The sequence below is a fragment of the Pagrus pagrus genome, assembly GCF_965226575.1.
Source record: "Pagrus pagrus genome assembly, chromosome: 13".
Lineage (NCBI taxonomy): Eukaryota > Metazoa > Chordata > Actinopteri > Spariformes > Sparidae > Pagrus > Pagrus pagrus.
In genome coordinates, this window is record NC_140197.1 from 31,218,399 (window position 1) to 31,239,221 (window position 20,823).

Consider the following 20,823-nt stretch of genomic DNA (forward strand, 5'->3'; position numbering starts at 1 on the left):
AAACTCCATTGAGAAATCTGGTATTTTTGGCTCTCTGGCTCTTTAAGTAATAATTGATTATCAATTATAGATCTCTATGTTTTCACCTCATGCACAATAGAATATAGATAACAAAGTCAAATCAAACAGGAATCATAAAGATAATTCATTCGGTACATTCATATCGCCTTTGAAAAATCTGTTTTTTATGTTCTCTTACTTTTAAAAGAATAATTTATCTTCACATATAAATCTCAGTTTCATGTGGAGTCATAAAACCGACCCTGTGGTCGACTCCACTCAGAACTCCATTGAGGAATCTGATATTTTAATGTCTGCTCTTTAAATCAGTGGGCAGTTTTTACATGTTTCCACTTCATGCAAATAAAAGCAGATGCAAACTGAGCAGAGACGAGGTTTACTTGATTCAATTAAGGCTAAATACTTAAAATTTATACTTAAAACCACAATTATTTTATCATCATCAGTTTTAATTTTAATTAACTTTTTTTTCAGAAAGAAATATTGTGATTTTTGCTCCGTCCCATTAATCTAACAGCTGCAGAGACTCGTTAGTGTATTTATTAAGATTTTCACACAAAATATAAAGTACGATCACCTGTTCAATGATCAGGGTTATCAAGTGATTTAGTTTTCTGTTTAAAAAAGTTAAAATGAATTTTCAATCATCATTGTGTATTTTCATAATTCCATTGTAGAGACTTTGTTCTTGCTTCTTCTTTCAGGATTATTGTTCATCAGACTTTACACCCACACCCGTCAGACGACAGTAAATACAACAGACAGCATAAACACACAGTATGATAATGATATTTCATGATCTTAGTGCAGTAAAAGACTTTTTTCTCTCATTTTGAGACGATACAGTTCACATTGATCCGCTTCATCAGAACTGGAAGCAGAAACGTTTTATTGATCCCCTGAGGGAGAAAATCAGGTTATATTAGAGTCAGTCTCCATCACAGCTTAGAGAAATAATAAGAAAAGAAAGAGAAAAGATATTAAGTAAAAGGGACTGTACAACATGTTAATATATAAAAATATAATAGGAAATAGAATTTTAAAAATATGTGCATTCAACTGTGAACAGCAACTACATGTGCAGAGAGAGAGACAGATACACGAGCCTCACACTGAACTTAAACTACAGTGTGCATAATATTGAATATTAATCTATTTTATTTTATTGTATTTTGTTATTATTGAGGTCCAGGTTCTGTCCAGCAGGGGTCGCTGGCGGGTCCACCATATCATATGGACCCTACACACGAAGCAGAGACAGCAGCCAATGAGCGGCCAGCAGCTGCGGTCCCGGCGCCTGCGCAGTAGCAGTATGATCATTTAGTTGATATGTCCGCTGCTGGGTTTTAATGAATATTTGTGCGGGTGTCAGTGTTGCGGTGAGTGCGTGTCCCTCCGCGGTGCGGCCTGATGGAGAACCCCAGAGACCTGGTGAGTCCTGAGGCTCGTGTCTCCGGCGGGAAGCCGCGTTTGTCTCCTTTGTTGTGGCTGTCAGCGCTGCACAGCTGCTGCTGACTGAGGGTCAAATCAAAACTCCTTTGACAAATCTGGTACTTTAAGTTCTCTCGCTCTCTGACACCATTTTAGACCTCATAAAAATTATATTTTACATTTTAGTTCAAGAGTCCAAGCTCCACTTTTATTCGGCACATACACACTGCGGAAGGATTTCTGAATTCGGTCAAAACATAGCCTCTTATAATTGTTTTGTCTGCTTTTCTGTCTCCTGCCAAAACTCCACTTAAAAATCCTGCGAAATAAGGATTCACTTCCTGTTGACAGCGGCATATTTATCACTGACTAGCTTTATAAATGATGCACGACTCGTTTGCCTCTTATTCTTTAATTCGGCATGTATGTGTTCAACCAGGCAGCATTTACCTCAGTAACATTTCACTTCTACTGTCGCTTTGCTGCGATTGGCAAGGTGAATGACTCAATCAGAAAACACGCAATGCCAACAACATTGTGCTGCAGGTGTAATTAGTGTATGCCGAATTAAAGGGGGGGTTCAGCCGAGTCACGGACAGCCCTGGGTTGTGTCTTATGAGCTGCATTATGCTGACTATGATGAGAGAAACTTAAAATTGGCAGAACTCTGCAGGTCATTTGGTGTCAAATCTAGTCTGGTGTTGTCTCCCTGATACAGCTGTGGTTACTGAGCCTCTCTCTCTGCGCTGTCAGCCAGCCTCTCTCTCCCTCTGCCTCTCTCTGTGCACCGCACTGCAGTGGTGCAGCAGGTTACACAACTCCAGACTCACTGATGGAGACACAGCAACAGCTGTGTGTGTGTGTGTGTGTGTGTGTGTGTGTGTGTGTGTGTGTGTGTGTGTGTGTGTGTGTGTGAAATCAGTCACATTTGTCTCTAAAGTCATTTTCTAACAGTAAATATACTTAAGTATCAAAAATACAAGTAAGTAAGTATGTATGTTACTGGTGGACTCATTTAATTTAAAACTGTGCTCCTTTGGCTCTGATGCAGCGTGTACAGTAATCTGCAAGGTGATGATGAAATGTTTATAAAAGAAATGTAGTGGAGTAGGAGTAGGTCAAATTTGAACTGAAGTACTTGAGTAAATGTACTCAGTTACTCCTTCGTCCTCAGGTGGAGCGTCCGTCCAGGAAGCGCCGTGACTCGTTCGGGATGCTGGACGGTCTGGAGGAGGACCGCAGCAGCTGCAGCACCGAGTCCAGCGGGGGGAGCGGAGCCTCCAGCCCCGAGGACAGCGACGAGGAGGAGCTGGGTGGAGGAGGAGGAGGAGGAGGAGGGGTGACACAGCTCTCCCCCTCCTCCTCCTCCTCCCTGACACTCATCAAGACCAACGGACAGGTGTACACCTACCCTGACGGAAAGGCCGGCATGGGTCAGTCAGAGTCAATCTAATGTGGACTAATCCGCCGCTGAAAGTAGTCCCAACAGTTCACTGTCCCCAGCTGTGTGTTTGAGCAGCTGGTTTTAGGACGTTAGTGAATCTTTGCATTAACAACATTAAACTTAAACATTAAACTGTATTTGTGAAGTGTTTTCACAGAACTGAGACAAACTAACGCTGGAATCAGTCCGATAACGTCTCAACACGACGTTCAGGGACTCAAAACGATCTCAGTGTGACAGTTTGTGGTTTCGTCCTGTTCACTTCGTCTCAGTAGAAAACAACGGACGTCTCACGACTAAACAAAAGGACGAGCAGGTCAGAACGTGTTAGTTGAAGAACTGGTACGATGTGTCGACCAATAGGAGCACAGAGCGCTCTGAGACTATAAACAAGGAGAAGAGGAATGATGTTGTTGCTACTGTCAGGAGGAGCTCTGATTGGTCCAGGTCCAATTTATCCTCCGAGCCAATCGCAGCAAGAATTTCTGATTCCTCCATGACTAAGCTGACAAGGTCACCTCAGAATAAAATGTCCTAACATTAATAACAACATAATATATTGTTGGGCAGACTCCATTTACAGAATCAGTCATTTAATCATCACAAGCCAAAATGTTTTTTGTGAGTCTTATTCAGTTTCGGTTGAGTTTGAATTAAGTGTTTACAATTAAAAAAATCTTGTTTTTTTGAATAGAGTTTGGTGGATTTGAATTGGAGCTGTTTCCGGTCTTTTTCAGGATTTGCTTGAAATGTGAAAAACAAATAATTCTGCTCAGTTTGAATTTTTTGCTGAAACTTCACTTAACATTCACTGTCGATTGCCTTCTCAATTATTTGATTAGTCTTCTGGTCTATAAAATGTCAGAAAATTGTGAAACATGGCGATCAGTGTTTCGTCCTCAAATGTCTTGTTTTGTCCACAAACCACAGATCTTCAGTTTCCTGTCTCAGAGGAGGACAGAGACCAGAAGATATAACAAGCTGACATCAGAGGATTTGGACCTAATCAATTAATGTAATGGAGCGACTCACCTTCTGTGTGTCTGTGTGTTTCCTCAGCGACCTGTGAGATGTGTGGTATGGTGGGTGTCAGAGATGCTTTCTACAGTAAAACCAAACGATTCTGCAGCGTCTCCTGCTCCAGAAGTTACTCCTCCAACTCCAAGAAGGCCAGCATCCTCGCCAGACTGCAGGTACAACGCACACTGACACCGAGCAGCTGTCGCTCACCTGAACATCGATCAAACGTTTCTCATCAGGAGACGATGACCGACTTAAGTTTCAAATTATGTTTCATCCAGTTAAAGAAAACAGGCTCAGATTGTTATTCTCAGTGTCTCTTCTTCTTCTTTTGGAAATAATTCCTACAGAGAACTTTTTGCTTGAGAATAAAATCCTTTAACAGCCGCCTGCCAGACTCCATTTACAGAAACTGTAATTTTATCTTTGTGAAACTCATCTCATTCAGGCTCAACAGAAATAAAATAAAACTCACCAAAACCACCTTAGTTCGTCCTTCCACAATCACCAACTCTGGTTTGTCGGTATAAACCCTTAATTCACGGAGTTAGAGGTGAAAGTTTTCTGTTGTTGTCAAGTTTGAATGAAGTGTATTTGTACTTGTTTACAACAAGGTAAAATGACTATTTTTGCAAATGGAGTCTGGTGGATTTGGCGAGAGTGACTTTGCGGCTAGTTGTGGTTTAAAAACAGGATTTAATTCTTCAGCATGAAGGTCGATCTCTGACTGGATCCTTTCTGTAACGTTCTCAAACACCTAGAATAAAAATTTAAGTTGACGTACTTCAGGATGACGTTGCAGATATTGCAGCTCGTGTCGCGGTTGCTGGCTGAGTTGATCTGTTGTACCGACTACAGAGCTTATAGTGCATATTATTATTTACATACTTATATTTAAATATAGGCTCCAGGATTTCCCCTTTAAGACACCTTTCGTTACGGCAAACCTGATTAATTTCCAAACTTTAATTTCCCAGTCCTCGCTGGTTTTCTCCTCAACACTAGAGAACAATGCTAATAAAACGAGAGCTTGTGTCTTTACATATAACATCTATAAGATAGTTGCATAGAACCAGGCCGCCTTTAATATTTTAAAATTGTGTCATCTTAGTCGTTAATATTAATATAAATGTAAAAATAATTGGTCCTAGTATTGAACCTTGTGGAACAACTTCTGTTCCTCACTTATCAAAAGCTGTTTAAGTCTCAACCAACAAGTCCGTCTGTTAAAGAGGAAGTGTAGCGCCGTTTCTCCGCCTCTTAAAGGATAACTACCGTTTTTTACAACCTGGACTTTATTTCTAGCATAAAATATGATCATTTACTCACCCAGATAACTTTGGTGTCATTTGAAGTCGTTCGGACGAAATTAGATCCAGTGTAGCGCCGATATATCCATATAATGTGAGTGACGGGGCAGCGACACACAGCCTCTATATAACACATTATCTGCCACGAAACTAGTTCATTTCACCAATATTTTGTTATGATACGCTCGTGCTGTTCCCCTCTGAGTCCGGGCTCGTCTGTTATCAACATCCGGGGTCAAACTAGCAGCAGCAGCTACAGGTAAACAAGCCGGCTGTCGCGGGTGCGCACGCAGCTCAGAGACGACATCTTCCAGGTCAGAGGTAGTAGGTCAACCTACAGACCCCGGACTCAGAGGGGAATAGCACGAGCGTATCATGACAAAATGTTGGTGAAATGAACTAGTTTCGTGGCAGATAATGTGTTATATAGAGGCTGTGTGTCGCTGCCCCGTCACTCACATTATATGGATATATCGGCGCTACACTGGATCTAATTTCGTCCAAACGACTTCAAACGACACCAAAGTTATCTGGGTGAGTAAATGACCGTATTTTATGCTAGAAATAAGGTCCAGGTTGTAAAAAATGGTAGTTATCCTTTAAAGAGGAAGTGTAGCGCCGTTTCTCCGTCTCTTAAAGGGGAAGGCTAACGGCGTTTCACGTCTCTTAAAGGGGAAGGCTAACGGCGTTTCGCGTCTCTTAAAGGGGAAGGCTAACGGCGTTTCGCGTCTCTTAAAGGGGAAGGCTAACGGCGTTTCGCGTCTCTTAAAGGGGAAGGCTAACGGCGTTTCGCGTCTCTTAAAGGGGAAGGCTAACGGCGTTTCGCGTCTCTTAAAGGGGAAGCCGCCCACCAAGAAGGCGAAGGTTCTGCAGAAACAGCCTCTGATGACCAAACTAGCCGCCTTCGCTCAGCACCAGGCCAACCAGCACAGTGGAGTCAAGAAGAGCAGTGAGTCCACACACACACACACACACACACACACACACACACACACACACACACACACACACACACACACACACACACACACACACACACACACACACACACACACACACATTTTTCCTGTCTCTGTGCATTATGTGTGTGTGTGTGTGTGTGTGTGTGTTGCAGTCATGGTGGAGGTGTTTGACTGGGGTCGTTACCTTGGAGACGGAGATGTGATCGGAGCACCAGTCAGCTGCTTCAAACATGTGGGTGTATCACACACAGACACACAGACTCACACACACACACACACACACACACACACACACACACCCACACACACACACACACACACACACACACAGAGGTGGGAATTGTGGAGTCATCAAGTCACTGAACCAGGTGCATTCACTAATCAGCTCACCTTCGTGGCTGAAGAGCTGTGCTGATCGGACTCAGCTGGTTTAGTGCATGAACAGAACAAATACATGGCATGGAGATGACTTGATGACTCCACAATTCCCACCTCTGCACACACACAACAAAGTTGTTTATATGTTGTGTTCTTGGTGTTTAGGTCCAGATGTGGAGGTCGTGGGGCGACATCAGTGAAGGCGTCCGAGTCGAAGTCCCGAACACGGACTGCGGTCTGCCCATGAAGGTGTACTGGATCGCTGGGATCATCAAACTGGCCGGTACACAAGAGACCAACAGCCTCTTTATTGTGACTGCAGGATGATTTAAGGATTCATTTCAACGTGTTTGTTCTGCCGTCAGCTGTCGACTGAAAACACATTAATATTGACATTAATTTCTGATGATGATGTCATCTTATTGTTTATTTTGTGTGTTTTCAAATAAAAGTCATTATATTAGTGAAGGTCTTTATATGAAACAGGCCTTTATTTCTCCTGACGTGAGCTTCAACAAAACCATTTAGATGGATTCCTGATGATGATGATGATGATGATGATGATGATGATGATGATGTCGTCTGTGTGCAGGTTTTAAGGCCTTGCTGCGATACGAGGGTTTCGACAGCGACTCCACCAGAGACTTCTGGTTGAACCTGTGTGTCCCTGACATCCACCCGGTCGGCTGGTGTGCAGCTGGAGGAAAACCTCTGGTCCCCCCTCAGAGTAAGACCTCCTGTCTGTCAGAGCGGAGCTCGGCCTCGGGTCTGGAGCTCACTGATCGGGGCTCCAGACCACATTTTTACTCTGGTTGCACTGGTGCGCCCAAAAACACAGATTTTTCTTCTATCACATCACAGCCCACGCAACAAGGAACCGCAATTACCTGAATTGTTTACAGAAGTTATAAAAATCTGCTGTTAAAGTGACAAACTCAAATAAATAATGAACCTACACGACAAAATAATCTCTAGAAAATATGTTTAAACACTTGTTCAAAACAAAAACCTACAAAGATACAACAGGTTTGTCTACAGGAAGTTCTGTTGCTTGTGACGCTACAGTGACTTCCTGTTTACATCATTAGTTGCTCTTGATGCAGAAACATCTGCAGACACCACGTGACACCAACAGAGTGATTCTATTGGCTGAACCACCTGAATGAATTCTGACACACAGATCAACAAAGCAACCGACAAACATTTTAAATTATTAATCAACAATCAGACTTTTATTCTGCACCTTATCTACAAACTCTGCATTGTTTTATTTTTAAAAGTGATTTGTCACATAAACATTTTTTCAATATGACGTTTAAGCTGAGATCAGACTACTGTGTGTGTGTGTGTGTGTGTGTGTGTGTGTGTGTGTGTGTGTGTGTGTGTGTGTGTGTGTGTGTGTGTGTGTGTGTGTGTGTGTGTGTGCGTGTGCGTGCGTGCGTGTAGCCATCCTGCACAGGTTCACCAACTGGAAGACGTTCCTGATCAAACGACTAACAGGATCCAAAACACTGCCGCCGGACTTCTCCTCCAAGGTCACACACACACACACACACACATTTTCTGACCCTGTGCTTCACCAGCTTCAGAAACTGCATCTTCATCATTAGAAGCAGCTCAGCTCAGTTTGTGTGTTATTAACATGAAAACTGTCCACTGACACACTGCTCAACCAAACTCCATTCTAAAAACAGCTGTTTTAAGGTCGGCCCTTATTTTTTCACAGTAAAAACTGTAGTTGCAACTTTACGTAGACTCTTTTTAGATTCACTTCCATCTACAGACACAACCGGCTCACCTGTCATTCACTCAGTGACATCATTAACTCACCTGTGATGAGGTGTTTGACACAGACGGACACGTATCGACCGGCCGGGTCTCACAGTGGACGACCTGAAGCCGCAGGTCTCTTCTCTTACTGTCCTTCATTCTTTGGGGACGTAAATAAATCAGAACCTTTGAGAGAGGCCAGCGTTTGTTTTCACCAGGACGCCGCAGAGCTGCAGCTTCAGCGTCACGTCTTACTTTGTATGTTCATCTTCGCAGAATTAAGAATATCTCAATGTCCACTTTGATTTGTGCTTTTTTACATTTGTATTTTTAATGTATTTACTCAATGAATCAACAACTAATTGTTTGTCTGCAAAATGTCAAAAAATGGTGAAAAATGACGCTTAGTCATCAAATGCTCGTTTTGTTGTCTCGTATTTTCTGGTTTCTGTCACAGAGGACAGAAACCAGAAAATACTCACATTTAACAAGCTGAGCGCAGAGAATGAAGACGTTCAACAAAACCCTCGGTGATAAATGTAATGATCTGATTCTTTATGTCCAGTTTGAACTTCAGTCATCAGGTTGTGTTCTGACACTGATGGATTATTGACGATGCACCACCGACAGCTGTGGGACGGACAAAGCTGATATTTGGATAATGTTGTGTGCTCTCATGTGAAATGTATGTATGTGTATGTATGTGGACGTTCATGTATCCGTCCCTCCTCCTCAGGTCCAGGACAGTATGCAGGTCCCCTTTAAGAAGCAGATGAGGGTGGAGGTGGTGGATAAAACTCACCTGTGTCGCACTCGTGTCGCTCTGGTTGAACAGGTGAGACTCACAGCCTGAACCTGCAGTTTAAACAGCTTTTTGTGTGTTTATATGTGTGTGTGTGTGTGTGTGTGTGTGTGTGCTGTTGTTGTCGCAGGTGATCGGCGGGCGTCTCCGTCTGGTGTACGAGGAGTGTGACGACGGGACGGACGACTTCTGGTGCCACATGTACAGCCCCCTGATCCACAGCATCGGCTGGTCTCGATCCATTGGACACAGATTCAAACGATCCGGTGGGTCACGTTTAACGAGCTCCTACTAATCCAAACTATTCCCAGTGTTGGGTCTGTGAAGACGTCACCAGACTGCACTCAGAAAACTGCACATTTAAACATACTTGAACATTTACACAATATTTAACGTTTGACAACTTTGTCTTCTTTTTTCAATGAAAAACGAGGACAAAAGTATCGGAGAGGAAGAAGCTGATGATCTGTTTGTACTAAAACTATTGTTAATTGTTGAAATGATGAAGTCAGAAGCTGCAGAGAGGAAGAGGAAGTGAACCCTGACTGCAGCAGTTACAAGAATAATAAATGTTACTCTGTTGGTCTGAAGCAGTTTGTGTCTCAGTGGCGTAGCTTCATGAAGGGACGTCACCAGACTGCACTCAGAAAACTGCACATTTAAACATACTTGAACTTTTCCACAATATTTAATATTTGACAACTTTGTCTTCTTTTGTTCACTGAAAGATAAAAAAAGAAAAAAGTATTCAAAAGTCAAAAGCTCCAGAACGAGTGAGGTCATCTTGTCGATAGTAGTCATCACAACTGTACGTGGTACTCGGTCTTAAGCACGTTGTTTCTCACTCATGCAGAGACGTCACCAGACTGCATTCAGAAAACTGTGAATTTAAGCCAGCTGCAGATTAACGAGCAGACGGTGAGACTGAAGATGAAACTGTGTTTGTTTCCAGATGTGTCGAAGAAGCTGAGCTGCCAGACAGACGCTCCTGGACAGCTGTTCGCTAAGGTGACGACAACAACAACAACAACATCAACAACAACAACATCATCATCTGTGTGTCTGCAGTTCAGTTTACAGACATCAGTTTTATTTCTCTGACTGTAATTTAACTTTGGATCAAAGCAGAAATGTTGAGACGTGATGATCAGAATTTATAGTAAAATACAAACTGTAATTAAATATACAGTAAACAAACTGTATACAGTTAATATACAGTAAACAAACTATATACAGTTAATATACAGTAAACAAACTGTATACAGTTAATATACAGTAAACAAACTATATACAGTTAATATACAGTAAACAAACTGTATACAGTTAATATACAGTAAACAAACTATATACAGTTAATATACAGTAAACAAACTATAAACAGTTAATATACAGTAAACAAACTATATACAGTTAATATACAGTAAACAAACTATAAACAGTTAATATACAGTAAACAAACTGTATACAGTTAATATACAGTAAACAAACTATATACAGTTAATATACAGTAAACAAACTGTATACAGTTAATATACAGTAAACAAACTATATACAGTTAATATACAGTAAACAAACTATAAACAGTTAATATACAGTAAACAAACTATATACAGTTAATATACAGTAAACAAACTATATACAGTTAATATACAGTAAACAAACTATAAACAGTTAATATACAGTAAACAAACTGTATACAGTTAATATACAGTAAACAAACTATATACAGTTAATATACAGTCGTTTTTAGAACAGTTCATTTGTGAGGAACATTTTTATTATATGTAAAAAGGAAAATACATGTTTACATCATCAGAGTTGAACTGTTGGGTCCATGTTGTCACCACAGGGGGGCAGTATAACTCCGCCCAACACTCTTCTACCTGTTTACTGGGTCGCGCTGACCTGTGATCAGTGTGAAAACACACCTGTACAGACGCCCCAGTATCACATTAATCTGGATATGACTCGTACAGGGTCCGTTCTACAGTCGGGCCTTTGACCCGCTCAGTACTGGTCCCAGTTCCACCACAGCTGAATCTTTACTGGCTGGTTGATCACAGCAGTGTTTGGTGTGTACCTGTGCAGGTGAAGGAGGTGGATCAGAGCAGCTCCTGGTTTGAAGATGGGATGAAGCTGGAAGCCATCGACCCTCTGAACCTGTCTGCCATCTGTGTGGCCACCGTCAGGAAGGTGAGGCCCGGCTGAGGCCCGGCTGAGGCCCGGCTGAGGGCTGACATCAACACCACCCAGCTCCAGGTTCTGTGTGTAAACCACCTGTTTGTGTCTGTCCGTCAGGTCCTGGCAGACGGGTACCTGATGATCGGTATCGATGGTTCGGAGGCGGCTGACGGTTCAGACTGGTTCTGTTATCACTCCACCTCTCCGTCCATCTTCCCCTCCGGCTTCTGTGAGATCAACAACATCGAGCTGACTCCACCCAGAGGTACCTGCTGGTGCCGAGTACCTGGTGGTGCTGAGTACCTGCTGGTGCCGAGTACCTGGTGGTGCCGAGTACCTGGTGGTGCCGAGTACCTGCTGGTGCCGAGTACCTGGCGGTGCCGAGTACCTGCTGGTGCCGAGTACCTGGTGGTGCTGAGTAAAAACTGTTTTTCTGTTTGTTTTGTTTTTACTCTTTTTCACAAGAGAAACAGAAAATTCTCCTGAAAATCTTTTATGAAAAATAACAAATTTTGAAAAATGTTGTGTTTGAAAAACAATTGAAAAAATGATTTTTGAATGCATGAAAAAAATTCTCTAGATTATTTTTTTTATTTCCCAAACTGTCTTGCGCAGGGAAAACGATTCTCCTAAAATTTTTAGGAAAAAGGAAAACAAATTTCCACTGAAAACTTTTTCCCGCTCATGAAAATAAAATCAAAAATCAGAAATTCACTCCAAATAGTTTTTACTCTGTCAGCATGTGGTTGTTTGCAGCAGCTCTCAGGTCACAAACACAGAAACAGGTTCAGACTTCACCTGCTGCTGTAGATTCAGGCGGTCACAACAAAACATCCGGTTGAAACCAGCCCGTCTGTAAAGCTGCAGTGGCAATAAAGATTTATTATAAGTTTGGTTTTAATAAAAAAAATAACAGACTATAATTCATAGAAGGCTTCAATCAGCTGTTAGCAGTATCTAACGAGCCAATCACAGTAAACTGCAACAGTCTTATCTGAGTAAATCAAACAGGTTTGATTCTGAATAAATATATTTATTGAAGTGACTGAAGCAGCGTTTCTCCGTCAGGCTACACTCACCTGCCCTTCAGGTGGTTTGAGTATCTGAAGGAGACGAAGTCGGTGGCTGCTCCTGTCGGCCTCTTCAACAAGGTGAGACGACGAACACGAACCTTTTCATATTTATTCTTTGCGATGGACTCAACAGGATCATCCTGACTTTCTGTCCCGTCCTCCGTCAGGACGTTCCTAACCACGGTTTCCGTCCCGGTATGAAGCTGGAGGCCGTGGACCTCATGGAGCCCAGGCTGGTCTGTGTCGCCACGGTTACCCGCATTGTCCACAGGTTGCTACGGATACACTTTGACGGCTGGGAGGACGAGTACGATCAGTGGGTGGACTGTGAGTCACCGGACCTGTACCCGGTCGGCTGGTGTCAGCTGACCGGGTACCAGCTGCAGCCTCCGGCTCTCAGTGCAGGTAATCAGATTACTTCAGTACTTTTACTCAAGTAGACTCGTTGTGTTGGTGCTTTTACTCGTGTTATGACGTTGATTTAGCTTTTTTTTACATTTCAGTCACATTTAGACTGAAAGTCCTGAAAACTAATATAACGTGTGTGTGTGTGTGTGTGTGTGTGTGTGTGTGTGTGTGTCAGGCTGCAGAGATCTACAGTCGGCGTCCAAACAGAGGAAGAAATCCCAGCAGTACAAGGGACAGAAGAAAAGTAAGTCTGAGAAGAAAAAAGAGATTTTGATCTAAAAGGTGAATAAAAGTAAAATCCCTGAAATAATCGACAAGTTTTTAAATTGTTATTTTTTAAATAACACAGAAAAGAAAACAGCAGTTATTTCTGATCAGCTGGGTGATGAAACTAATCTGATTACATCAGACTGTGTTCATAGTTTAACAGTTTTAATATGATGATGTCGTTTGTTATTTAATTTCTGTGTAAACAATGAATTAAACACATTAATGTAATAATTACTAATTATTCTGTTCATGTGGTTGATAATAAATCTAAGTTATATAACATCTTAATTTTAGAGTCCAGGTGACTTTTGTCTTGTTAATATATAAAATGTTTACATAAATACATTGAATATTAACATTAAAGTATTAAATGTTTACATTAATGTATTAAAGTTTACATTAATGTAATAAATGTTTACATTAATGTGTTAAATGTTTACATTAATACATTAATGTAAACATTTAATACAGTAAACATTATTTTACATTATTTTTATTCCGCAGTGAACAAACGTGTTTTCACAAATAAAAGATCATCACTGATTTTACTTCCTGCTCTCAGAGAGGAAGTTGCCCATCGCTAAGCGACCTGTCAGTCTCTCCGGTGCCATGGTAACAGGCGTCCCCAGGAGCCTATCAGGAGATGAGAACGAGACTCCGCCCAATTACCCATCACCCCCTACTCCTGCCTTGGCCGCCCAGCCGACCTCTGTGGACCCGGAGAGCAGCCCGACTGAGGGGGGTGCAGGTACGCACGCACGCTCACACACACACACGCACGCACGCTCACGCTCACGCTCACGCACGCACGCACTCTGGACTCTACACGACGTCGTCGTTTTAGACTGGAAGACGTCCGTCGGTGTTTTTGAAGGCGTGAACTCTTTAACGTCCTCTTTGTTTGTTCAGTTTTACAGATTAAAGAAGAAAATGTGGACGGATCAGAACCTCCGTCTGAACGGATTGAAACAGAAACCAACGGCGGTTCTGGAGAGTTCTTCACCAGCCAGGACCAGTAGGCCTCGTCCCTCCTCATCCTCATGAAATCATCTCCTGTGATCTGATCACAGCTTTTCATTTTCATCTTTGAACAAACTTCACTGGTGCTGTTAGCTGGATGATGCATGTAGCTAACAGCACCATTCTGTCAGAACCCTGAACAGAAGCGGATCTCTAGTTCCGGGCCGTCCTCCGTCTCAACATCTATGTGTTTTATACCTCAGTCTCTCTCTTCCTTCTCGGTCAGACCACAAAGTTCAACAGCAGAATTCATCCAGATGTTTTCGTGAAACTCTCGGCCCATTAACTCCGGTCCAGAATATTGTTCTGGGATTAGGGTCTTGGTTAACGTGGAGGAGAGATCTCTTCTCCTCCAGTGTCGAGACTCGCCTTATTTCAACCTGCAGGGAGGAGCATTGGGCCGCTGTAGAAAATAAAGGTTTTTATGAGAATTTTCCTTCAGAATTTAGAATTCTGAAAAACTTTGTTCTGAATTTTGGACTTTTTGACATTTTTTGTCTTTAATCAGAGAATTCTGAGAAAAAAGTCAGAACTCAGTTTTTTACAGCCGTCATTATTTTACTTTTAAGGTTTTTCCTCACAAGAATTTTTTTTCCAGAAAACTCTATTGAAATTCTTCAGATCTTCACAGACGGAACAGAACAACTTGGACCCTTGACCTCGAGTTTCTTTAGTTCTGGCTACGATCATGCACAAAGTGACTACAAGAACTTATTGTGATCAACAGCCACCAGGGGAGCTCGTCAGCTGTCCTGACTGCAGACTGCCTGGTAGGATAGCTAGCTTGTTTGCTAACAGGATAATAAGGAGGCTAAATGCTGCTAACTGTCATCTGGAAGCTAACTAACTCTGCAGGCTAATTTCTTTTGTGTCTGAGCTGAAATGTAACACACGGGTCTGACCGGTCTGTACCGAGCGCTGCAGGAGTCAGTCAGTATTTCTGCACTTCCTGTTCCCTCATCTCAAAGTAATGAGCTCTGTGGTTAACACCAGTTTGTTCTACGATATAAAACCTGTCAGTGAAAAACGCACTCGAGAAGCTTCAACATGTGGTTGCTAACGCGTCGCTGGACGAGGCTGCAGAAGCTGTCGGGACGCTGAGCGAACATGTAAATACAATGAAGTGTCGTCAGAAGCTCCGCCGTGGTGACGCGTAGCGCGTTTGTAGCCTGATGTTAGCTAACATTAGAGAAGTGGCGTTCATCTGTGAGGAACGAGACTGTTTTAACAAACCTTCTGTTAGCCACAGTCGAGCTGTCAGCAGGTTCTTACCCATGAAAAAACCTCAAATTAATATTCAATGGAAACATCTCATCGTGTTTCTGTCGAGGGAACAGGGCCATGCTAACTTCGGCGTGATACGTCACCTCTGCAGCGCTCGACTCGTCATTTCATCATTTCATCTTGTCATCTCCATTTTTTAACTTCCCCAAGAAAAATATTCCCTGTTGTGTGGTGGGAAACGATCCGATGACGGACCGTAAGCCTCAGACTGCTCAGAAGAATTTAAACGCTCCAGAATTTAAAAAAAGACAAAAGTTTCACTGACGAAACAAAAAGTACTTTCTGTCGACGCTGTCAGCGTCTGAACATCAGCGAGGACGAACGCAGACTCAGATGAAGATGAATCAGACGATTAACGAGTTCATCGTCTTTGTTTCCTCTGGAGAAAAAAAGAATCAACAGGAGCGAAAAAAACCAACACGAGAAAACTTTTATATGATGATTTTTTTTAACGCCAAAATCTTTGTTGTTTGTTCGTGTTACCGTGATGTGTTCAAGGGTCGAATCTCCTGATGTAGTAATAATAATCCTGGATGCTGTGATGCCCTAATGTCATGTTGAGATTAGCAGTCATTTAAAAACTGTGTGTGTGTGTGTGTGTGTGTGTGTGTGAGAGTGTGAGTGCGACAGTTTGGATTCTTGATCGGCCACGAAACCAGAATCCAGCCGACGAGAGGCGCAGCAGTTACTGGTTCTGATGATCCGTCAGCATCAGATAAAAACCAGCTGACTCAAAATATTCATGCAGATTTACTTTGATTCACATTAAGATAAATCAGCTGATCCTCGACCGCAGGGCTGTCTGAGTGCCTGCAATCAATAAATAAATAAATAAATAAATAAACGTCCAAACAGCTGCAACAAGAGATTAAAGTAGATCTGAGTATCGTTTTTTTCATTTTCAATGCTGCCAATTCAATACTCCAGTTTCAGGACGAACGCAAAAAAGGTTTTGGTTTTTTTGCCTTTTTCTGCATTTACCAAAAAATCTAAACTATTAAATGATATGATATAAAAGTAAAGACATTATTTAAGTATCTGTTGAAAGTTTTAGTAAATCATTTGAGAGCTCGATATAAAACTGACGGTCAAGTGTCGACAGTTGCTGAACGTTTGGTTTCAGTGGTGGCTGAAAAAAAAGTCAAAGATTTTACTGTAAAACGACTCAAAGTTCAAGTTACGTTCCTTTTTTCGTATTTTTACATTTTGTATTGATTGAAAATTGCGTTGACGTTGAGATAAACGACCTGCTTTCTAACGAGCTACAAGAAAAGTTGATGTTATTATCACATCAGAGATGAAGATTTTATATAGAAGACAGAATTCAGACTTTTATTCTGAAGTAAAATTCATCAGATGTTGTCAGCAGCCTTCTTCCTGTCTGATCAGTGAACCAGCGTCGCCTCCTCTCAGCATCCGAAGGCTCGATGTCTGCGTCAGACAGACGAGCTCGCTGCTCCAGACGTTAAACATGAATCTCACTTCATTCATTCCAGGTTAAACTCACTGACCTACAACAGTGTTGGTTTATGTGAACAGACACATTAAATACATATTAAAGACTTTTGCAGCCGACAGTCTGTTCATGTAACTGTTGATACCTCACAAAAGGTTTATCAAATAAAGATCAAACAATCCTGTTGTGATATAAAATATATATTTGATTTAAAAACAAAAGCTGTGATGAAGATGATCAGATTCTCAAAGCTCTGATATTTAAGTAACAGAGTAATGAAGTTTGATGAGCGACAGGTTTACAGATAAAATAAAATGTTTTAAATTGAACAGCACATTGTTATTATTATTATTATTATACGACACATTTATCAGCATCACGAAGAACAAAGTTAGTTTGTGTTTATGACTTCTGTGTAACGTAGCTCATTAGCGTAGCAGCTCTGTTAGCGTCCAGCGTCGCTCTGGAGGAAGTTAGTATTTCTAAGTTTTCCCACTCGAGAAAAATCCGACTGACCGTCGAACCGACCGAGCGATCGGACGGCCCGGAGGCGTTCTGAGCTCCGGGCCGTCCGACTCATTCTTCAGATTTGGTCCAGATGTCGGCGCTGACTCCAGGATGAACTGATTACATTTTGTTTTTTGGCCATAACTGAAGGAAACATATGGTCACATACAAACGTCTAACAGGATAAAATGATGAAGGTCAGAGGTGAAACGCTCTGTGTCAGCACAGCTCAGGATCAGCAGCCCGACTGCTGCGTGGAGCATCACGCTTCTTCTGCTCAGAGCTGTTGGAAGTGTCCACCGTGCTAACATGCTAAAGTTAGCACATCGTGGAAATGTCAGATTGTTGTGATGTGTTGCTTCGTCAGTGTGCAGAGGAGAAACGGTGAACATGAACATGAGGTTGTGTTTACGTGGCCAGAAGGAAACAGAACCAGCCTCTTTAACCTGAACTGTCTTCATGTGTCGCGTGTTTGTGGTGTTTCTGTTTCCGTTGTGTATCTGAATATGTCAGGAGTCGGTGGAGACGATAAGACAGCAGTGATGTATTTATGCGCCGTGGATGATTTTTTGAATGCGAGTGTTCTCGGGTTCGTGTGAATCGTGAGCCGTCAGTGTCTCCGTGAACTGCACTTTACTAATCTCATCTGATTAGTAGTGTTCATGTCGTCACAGTGACAAACAGCAGCTGTGATGATTCTCATCATCCAACAGGAACAAATATCTGCTCATGTTTCAGTGACGTTAGCTTAATGTTAGCTTAACGTTAGCATTCTCAACAGATGAAAGCCTCAGAAGATTTCAAATGCACCAAAATAAGAAAGTTTCACTGACATAACAAAAACCCGACGGACGGACAGGAAACTGAGCCGTGGCTGAAAATAACCATCATCTTTTGTTTTCAGATTTTTTGTTGTTTTTATTCAAAAACTTGAGGAAAAAGTCAGAACACAGTTTTCTTTAGTTAAAAAGTAAAAAAATAAGTAATTTGTTACTTAAAACTGTGAGTTAATGTCTCAGGATTTGAACCTGTAACTGAAGACGCTGACGTGCTGCCGTGTACAGACGAGGTTTCGGCCGCTGCAGAGAAAAGCTCCGACTTTAATCTCAGAAGTAAAGAAACAATCCGATCTCAATTCTTTTCCTGTTTTAACATTGGCCTGAATCCTCCTCCGTGATCAGAACGTGACTTATGATCGTGTTTTTCTTTATTTGGTGAATCAGAATTTTTAATTTCTATCTTGTTTTTTTAATCTCGCTTTCTCAAAATGTAAAATTTTACTAACTCTCATAATCTTGATTGTCTTCCACTCAAAACTCTTTTCTTTTTTGTAATCCCATAATTTTGATGTAGTTACTGAAATATTTTGACTTGGTGACATTTTTATTATGTTTTAAGTTTTCAGCTGCGTCAGAAATGATCAGCTGATCTAACACGGTCCATGATGATGGCACACAGATGAAGTCTTATAGGGCTCACAGAGTGTGTGTGTGTGTGTGCGTGTGTGTGTGTGTGTGTGTGCGTGTGTGTGTGTGTGTGTGTGTGTGTGTGTGTGTGTCTAATGTTGTAGCCGTTTCTTGTTGCTGTGTGTGTTTGTGTTTGTCGTCTTTTTGTACGTGAACGTCGAATAACGTCAGACGTCTTCTTTGTATCTCGGTGCTACTGACGTTCTACATTTGATAAGTTTTTATAGAACGACTTTGACGGAGCGTCTGCGACCCGGTGAAGAAGTTGTATTTTGGGCGCAGCTGTTTGTAATAGATTTGTATGTGGAGAAAACAACTGATCTGTGTGTTTCAGCTGCTCAGTCTGATGATTTAATCCTTGAGTTCTGTGATCATTTGTCAGTTTGTGATGTTAAATGTGTCCTGAACTCCGGCTCGGTGGGTTTTATAGGTGTTCTGGGGGTTTTAAAGATGGCAGTGTTTTCTTAGACTTTGGTTTGGGACCCAAAGACAAAAATCATGTTTCAATAAATCAGAAGAACTAAGATCAGCTGTGTTCAATCTTCAGACGCAGAACGAGTCAGAGAGGTTTCTGTGATCACGACTGGAAACAAATCTTTTCTAATTAAAACAGAAAGTGTTGCAGTTTTTTTTCATCTGTGAAACCGAGTGAACAAAATTATTTGTTTTGTTTCAGGGAAATGTTTTGAATTTTTCGGTGAAATCAAGTGAACAACATTTATTTCAGGTCAAAAATGTTGTTTTTCATGTGCGCGGCTGAGTCGGGGGTTTGGAAGAAGATGACTTCATCCTTCTGGAAAAAATGTCCGACTCAGTTTCACACATTACAAAAACTTCCCCCTGAAAGTAGTTTCCATCAGGGCGACAAAACTTCCCCTGAGGAAACGTTTCTCGCTCAGTTTCACACAAAGAAAATACTTTTTTTTCCTCCTGAAAATATTTTTTCATTTGTGAAACCAAGTGGATTTTTTTAACGAGTTAAAAAAAAATACTGAATTACTTTTTCATCCAATTTAAACATGACAAAAACAAAATTCTTGTGAAATATTTTTATATTTTATTGCTCAGTTTCACACTGAAATTTTGTTTTTCTCCTGAAAATAATTTTTTTGCTCAAATGGAAAATGACTAATTCCCGTCTGAATTTTTTTTTAAATCCGGTTTTCTCATGACAAAAAACAAAATGTAAATAAAAAAAAAAAATCCCCTGGAAAAGATGTTTTCACTGTTTTACACATGAAAAACAACATGTTGGATAATCTGTAGTCAAATGTCTTGAGTTTAATGTCTTGGACAAATTTTGGGTCCAAAACTGGAGTGATTGGAATCAAAAGTGGATTTGTGTTGGAAACTTTGGACCGAACAGAATCAGCCACAGAATTTAAAAGATTGGACGAGGTTCCAAATTTAGTTCATTGTCTTGTGTTTAGATGTTTTGGGTTCGGCACTAATTGTTGGTATCAAACCAACATGTTGTTGAGCTCCAGAGTTTTAGGATCATTTGTGATCACAGAAAACTTAACTTTCATTCATGAACTTGACAAAACTGTTGAGTCACAGCTGCTCTCGGGCTCTGACGGCCACGTGGGCTGCCTTTATTATCATTATTTAATTTTGATCTTCCACAAGATGATCAAATTTAGATAATGATAATAAGCACTCATTTTAAAATAGAAATCAAGCTTGTGTCTTGTGCTTTGCTGTTGTCCGATCTGTAAACCTGCAGACGGGGCCAAAAAAAACAGCAAAAGGTTTTCATCAAAGCAAAGTCTGCAGAGACGAACACAGACTGAAGTTTCATTTACTTTCCTTCACGTGCCATCGGATAAAAAAAAGATGAGAATCTATTTGTGTCTGTTCGTGTCTGTTATGGTCGACATGTTCGTGCTGTGAACACGACGTTAACTGAGCTATTATCAAAACACAAATGTTTCAGAAAACCTATATATAGATATAAATCTATATACTGTTGATGTATGACAAAAGAAATGTAGTTATGTACTGATGTTGACTCATGAAG

General features: G+C 41.3%; 1 protein-coding gene across 1 annotated transcript; it reads left to right on the forward strand.

Moving 5' to 3' along the window:
• The first annotated feature begins 1,362 nt into the window (after positions 1 to 1,362).
• On the forward strand, positions 1,363 to 19,424 carry LOC311268735 (MBT domain-containing protein 1-like). The gene is made up of 18 exons (XM_084372533.1): positions 1,363 to 1,452; positions 2,627 to 2,885; positions 3,956 to 4,089; positions 6,064 to 6,175; positions 6,341 to 6,420; positions 6,732 to 6,849; positions 7,159 to 7,293; positions 8,013 to 8,101; positions 9,073 to 9,171; positions 9,269 to 9,404; positions 10,091 to 10,146; positions 11,227 to 11,331; positions 11,437 to 11,584; positions 12,388 to 12,470; positions 12,560 to 12,797; positions 12,976 to 13,044; positions 13,633 to 13,818; positions 13,980 to 19,424. The coding sequence occupies exons 1-18, from the start codon at positions 1,432 to 1,434 to the stop codon at positions 14,087 to 14,089; spliced, it is 2,178 nt and encodes a 725-aa protein (XP_084228659.1). The 5' UTR covers positions 1,363 to 1,431; the 3' UTR covers positions 14,090 to 19,424.
• The last annotated feature ends 1,399 nt before the right edge of the window (positions 19,425 to 20,823 follow it).